This window comes from Microcebus murinus, chromosome 4 (genome assembly GCF_040939455.1).
Source record: "Microcebus murinus isolate Inina chromosome 4, M.murinus_Inina_mat1.0, whole genome shotgun sequence".
NCBI lineage: Eukaryota > Metazoa > Chordata > Mammalia > Primates > Cheirogaleidae > Microcebus > Microcebus murinus.
The window spans coordinates 54323057-54329418 of record NC_134107.1 but is presented as its reverse complement, the minus strand read 5'-3'; the positions used below and the strand labels follow the sequence as shown (position 1 = coordinate 54329418).

The 6362-nt window shown below is 39.6% G+C and overlaps 1 protein-coding gene across 1 annotated transcript; it reads left to right on the top strand.

Annotated features, from left to right (window-relative positions):
• Positions 1–5335: 5335 nt before the first annotated feature.
• On the top strand, positions 5336–6328 carry OR10A4 (olfactory receptor family 10 subfamily A member 4). The gene has a single exon (XM_012744155.2). The coding sequence runs from the start codon at positions 5359–5361 to the stop codon at positions 6304–6306; it is 948 nt and encodes a 315-aa protein (XP_012599609.1). The 5' UTR covers positions 5336–5358; the 3' UTR covers positions 6307–6328.
• Positions 6329–6362: the final 34 nt, after the last annotated feature.

Sequence of the window (6362 nt, the reverse complement as noted above, 5' to 3'; positions counted from 1 at the left end):
AACACTGCTATGTGTCTCTACTCTCTCTCACATACAAACCTTGGAGGATACATAGACCACTGAGTTTTGACCTTTGTAATTATAGCCTCGCACTTGCAGGAGAAGTTGGAGCTGTAATAAAGTCCTTCCTCCGATTATAGGGTTGCAGAATCTTCATGAATTTTTGCACTCTGGGAACTCCCCCAAATTTATACCTGTCAGAAAGTGAATCGATATCTTCACCAGAGGAAGAGAAAGCATTGGGGGAATCACTAGCCTACAGTAAACAGCAGGGAATGAAACAGTCCTGAGACCTAATCTGGAATCCTCTAGAGGCCCAACATAGAGCACAGAGCTTCTCTGGAGTGATGAATGCTGTGCAGCTCAGAGCTCTTTTACAGGGACTGACCCAGTCACAGCCCAAATTCACCTAGCTTGTCCTGGGACAAAGCTTCTTTGAGAATGTGACAAAGTCACAGCTCAGAGTTCACCAGCAATGTGGACTGAGACAAGCAGAGCCCAGAGTGTCTTTGGCATGCCTGACATGGTCACAGCCCAGGGCTTCTCTAGAATAACTTGCACAGACAAAGCCATAATTTAGGACTCCCTTGGACTGGAGTCACTCACAGAAACAGCCTAAGACTGCTCTAGAATGACTGACACTGGCCAGAGCTTCTGGAACTTACGCAGACAGGTGCCATTCGCAGGAGGTGAGTAAAGGGTGAGAGGATGGGGCACAGACTTGAAGCCTCTTGTAAAGAGGGTGATGGCTCACAACCAAAAATGTATCTTCTTTGACACATTTCTGAGAGACAAGAAAACAGATCAGGGGTCTCAAGTAAAGAACTTAGAGTTTTATAGGACTTGACAAATTAAGGAACCCGAGAAAGGATAGAAAACAATGGTAAGATACCGATTGTGCATTAGAATGCTCAAAGTGTTTGCATATATACTATCTCATTTCACTCTCACAACCACCCTGTCAGGGCATTTAGGGCATTTATTATAATTAACATTTTGCAGTTGAGAAAACTGTAACTCAGAAAAGGTCATGTCATTAGTTCAGTGTCTCACAATTAAAAAATAATAATAGCCAGAATTTTGATTATGAACTTACAGTTCCAAAGTCCTTGGAGTTTCACAAAGTTCTCTTAAGTATGCGATCTAGTTCTTCTTTATGGAAACAAAACGTAGAATCTCTAAGACGTAATCCCTGATAGGAGATGCTCTGGACAGAGAGGTGTAGCTGACCAGGCAACCTCAACTAAGTTTCCCTATAACTTTTCCTCCCCCCTAGGGCTCTCTCTCCCTCTCTCTGATGGCTGCAGTCACAACCACACTTGTCAAATGTCAAATGTTCTGTGCTTTGTAAGACCAGTAGTAAACTAGTACCTGAATTATACTGCACTGATAACATCTTTACAGCCATAACTACACATGCAGTTATAGGAAAGTCAATTCTTCAAAATCTTCCCAGCAACTTCTCTTCCATCATCCCTTCCATACTTAGTAGGGGGAAAACATAAAAATTTAAAGCAGCAGAGAAAGATGAAAGGTAAGAAAGAGAAAGAGAGGAAAGGATAGATCAAAAGAAGGAAATATAAACAGGCAGATTAGAAAGGGATCAAGACAAATGAAGGAAAATATAGAATTACAACTATGGGAAGGAGGCAGACGCAAAGTCCTAAGTCGGTTTCACATTGTGTTTCTTGCAACCCTAGGGCCTTAGGATGCAAGAGGGGGCCATTTTAGGGGACAGGACAAAAGCGAAAGCCAACCAGGTGGAGCTCTGAGCCCTGCCCTTGTTCATCTTCATGGATTTAAATGTTGCAATTCCCTGTAAAATTTGGTTTGAAAAAATAATGGGGGAACACCTGCTTAAAAAGTTAAAAAAAACTGCTATCAGGCTGCAAGTTCCCACAGCTTCACTAACTGAACATGCAGCAATACTCTGGTAACTTCTGAATTTTTGGCCTGAAAACCTTTTTATTCCTAACCCTTTGTATGGCCAGTGTCCAACTAGTATCATTTGGTTGTGTGTCCTTAGGAAATTCTCAAACTGTTCTGTGCTGCATTTTTCCTTTGGTTTCAACTGTCATAAGTCTTGGCTACATGTCATTGGATTGTTTTCTGTCTAACCAACCCTGGTTTACAAAAAGGTTAGATTTAGAGTCTTTTTGAAACTATAGGAGCTGTAGTAATATCAATAATAATTATAACAATATGAATTCAAATTTTTATACTGTTTCATATGTGTACATTTATTCCATCTCTCTTATCAGACAATAATTTAAAAACTGTTAAAAAGGAAATTTTACAAAATTTTTTAAAAAATAGTGATTACTCTAATGCATCATGGATTCACAAAGAATATCATGACAAAGAATCTCATTAATTTCTAAGATAAATGTTAGTATGTTAGGGCAATTAACTAATGTCATTAAAATAAATGTTAATTAGTAATTCAACAAACATTTATTGTTACTTAGTAGGTACCAGGCAATGTAATATGGATACGATGATGGATATGGTTTTGTTTTTGTCTCCAAGGAGTACACAATTTGCAGGAGAGGATATATATGTAAAAATAGTTACACAAGGAGAGAATAATTATTTATACCCAGTTGGGAGATGGGGATGGTCAAAAAGGATTTACAAGAAAGTTGACATTATATCTCAGTGTAAAGAATGAATGTTGATATGGTTTACCTGCATTTCACTAAGATATTTCATAAACTCTTTCATGAGATCTTTGTCGCCATGTCTCTAAAGAGATATGTGCTAGATGACAATGCCTAAAACTGTGGGTTTTTTTCACCTAACCAGTGTCTGAAATGATTTAAGGACACTGACAGAAAAAAATAGATGGCTTTGCCCAAAAAGCATAGATTAAAAATTGGTGCCAATCCATTTTGGGATATAGCTTAAGTGATATGCCTCAGGGTCTTGGCTCTGTCCCGGGAAATATTTTGATTAAATATTTGAGGGAGTGGGATGCTGAGTGATGGAAACCTAGTATAATAAAGCTTTAAAATATTTTATAAGAACACAGCAAAAAATTTAAACAAAATAAATATACCTGGAAGATAACTTAATATACCACCTATAAAATATACACTCAGAGATGTGACTGTAGGCTCAGCTAGAGATCAAATACTGTCATCAATCTCCTGTAAAAATATAAGTCTCAGGTTACTTTAAACACTGAGCACTTGGAGTTAAGCACTCTGTTAGGTGCAAAAGATAAAAGGATGAAAGAATAGATTTGTCCTCATGGTGTTAACAATTATAATAACATAAAAAGATACACATGTACACAATTATAAAAGTCTCTAGTGGAGGTTTGCACAAAGCGTTATGACAAAATAAAATAAATAATTCCTTGATTCTGCCAAAGGAGGACAGGGAAACTTCACAAAGAACGCTTCAGCTGAGACTTGCAAGATGAAAAGAAAGTTGTATGTTGTCCTTGGAGAGGTTTGAAGAGAAGAGGGCTGCATACACAAATGCAAGGAGGGTGGGGTGAGAGGACATGGTGTGTGCAAAGAACAAAAGATATTTTGGTGTGGCTAAAGAATCAGCTGTGTGGGGAATTTGAAGCCATAAAAATAAGCAGAAATCAGAGAAAACGACCTTGTTAAAGAGTTTGTACTTTATCCCAAGGGTGGTAGGAAGTGATTGAAAGACAGTAAATGCCTTAATCAGAGTTGCTGTCAGATCACATACAAGCCAACGATGGTTTGAAGAGAATGAACTGGAAGTTGGTTCCTACAGTACTCCAGGCCAGAGAAAATGAAAGCCAGAACCTAAAGGCAGTGGCGCTCAACCAGTGCTTAGGAGGAAAAACAATCAAGCTTGGGGGATAGATTAAAGAATTATATTCCAGTTCCTGGCTTGTACTTTTGGATAGCGCCATGTACTAAAATGAAATACAAGGAGGAAGTTTGAGGTGGAGTAAGATGATGAGTACAATTTATATCTCTTATCACTCTTTAAATCCGTGTTAACTGTAAGAGACTATGCTATTCTTTTGTGTGCGTGTCTATATTCCTTATGAATGGGGCTTACTGTACCTCCATTATGTCTATATAGATGTTTCCCTGATTATTTCCCACATTTTATTCATCATATATTAATTCATTCAATAACACTTTATTGGACTTCTACCTTGATGGACATCGGGATAAAAATTTCTACTTTAAAGGAGCATGCCATCTAGAGTATGAGACAGAGACATAAATAAATGATTATTCTAAAACAAGGTCTATGAAGGTGGTATTCCAGTTCTCCAGTAAAGGCCACAGTGAGTTTGGGCCATGAGTTGGATAAGATTTTAGAAGGTAGATCTAGCATTATGTTATAATACTTGATGGTTAGCATTTATTGACCCTTTGTTATGTACCAGACAACATGCTAAGTGCTTTAGATGTATTCCTTCATTTAAGTTTATAGTCATGAGAAAGAATCTCAGGGTCCCAATTTTGAAGCTTAGTTATTGATACAATGATGAAATCTTCTGTTTCTTTTTCATAGGATTTCTTACGATAGCCACACCTGCATATATTAGTTGAACTTTATTAACATGTAAAATGTGTGCTTCAAAATTTCTTGAGAGTCAAAACATAAGTTAACTAAGAAAGCTGATGAAAAGTGCATGCTTAACATATTTAGAGTCTGTCCACGGTTCTGATGCTGTCTTGACGCATACAGCTCCATGGAGAATATTGGGCCCTCGGATCAAGATAGGCTGTACTTCCTGTATTGTGTGTCTTCTTGTTTGTATTGCAATTTTCTGAGTGTAGAAATGGAGATTTCTACCATAAGGTGAAATCTCCTGAGTATAGGTTACTTGAGACTGGGACACATTCAGGTCCCCTTCTCAGGAATTATTTGGTAATTGTTGGTTCATTTTCTTTCATTTTTCTTTCCAACACTTTTGTTTTACAGAAAATACACCCTGCCTGACCTCCCCACCTTTCATAGTGAGTCAAGACCTCTCTCTTAACAAATGCTTGCCTGGCTCTCTTAGCACCATTGACCATTGTGAGATAGGGTAGGAGCATGACAGTGAAGATGTGACTTTGACCATCCTGTATTGAGAAGAGAAAAGTCAGGACATGTATAGATATCTGTGGTATTTTTCATTTCTAGAAAAAAGAATAGAATTCTTCCCCCAAATTTGTGAATCCAATGGTCAATTCTTTTTATTACATTTTGGAGAGTATGTATATTTGATCCTCAACAACTATAATGAGAAAGGTGGAGAATGAATCCACAGGTGGTTCCTTTTCTAAAGGTATGATAGAAGTATAAATAACATATGAAGATTTTTCCTACCTTCCTAGAGTCTGAATGCCCAGTGAAATCCTGGGCAGAAGAATGATGTGGGAAAACTGGACAATTGTCAGTGAATTTGTTCTTGTAAGCTTCTCAGCCCTGTCCACTGAGCTGCAAGCTGTACTGTTTCTCCTTTTTTTGATCATTTACCTGGTTACTTTAATGGGCAATGTCATCATTATTCTGGTCACTACAGCTGACTCTGCACTACAAAGTCCTATGTACTTCTTCCTCAGAAACTTGTCCTTCCTGGAGATAGGTTTCAACTTGGTCATTGTGCCCAAGATGCTGGGGACCCTGATCATCCAAGACACAACCATCTCCTTCCTTGGATGTGCCACTCAGATGTATTTCTTCTTCTTCTTTGGGGCTGCTGAGTGCTGTCTCCTGGCCACCATGGCATATGACCGCTATGTGGCCATCTGTGACCCTTTGCACTACCCAGTCATCATGGGCCGTAAGTCTTGTGCTCAGCTAGCAGCTGCCTCATGGTTCTCAGGGGTTCCAGTGGCCACTGTTCAAACTACATGGATTTTCAGTTTCCCTTTTTGTGGTCCCAACAGGGTGAACCACTTCTTCTGTGACAGCCCTCCTGTCATTGCACTGGTCTGTGCTGATACCTCTCTGTTTGAACTGGAGGCTCTGACAGCCACCGTCCTATTCATCCTCTTCCCTTTCTTGCTGATCCTGGGGTCCTATGTCCGCATCCTCTCCACTATCTTCAGGATGCCCTCAGCTGAGGGGAAACGCAAGGCCTTCTCCACCTGCTCCTCCCACCTCCTGGTTGTCTCCCTCTTCTACAGCACTGCCATCCTCACATACTTCCGACCCCGATCTAGCACCTCTCCTGAGAGCAAGAAGGTGCTGTCACTGTCCTACACGGTGGTGACTCCCATGTTGAACCCCATAATCTACAGCTTAAGAAATAGTGAAGTGAAGGCTGCTCTGAAGCGGGTGGTCCACAGGACCCTGGGCCCTCAGAAACTGTGACTGACTTAGATGGAACTGAAGGCATGGAATGTAAGAGAAAAGAAAAGAAAAACAAA

Excerpts from the sequence above, each read along its gene's own strand:
- OR10A4 (XM_012744155.2), top strand. The coding sequence starts at position 5,359 with ATGATGTGGGAAAACTGGACAATTGTCAGTGAATTTGTTCTTGTAAGC.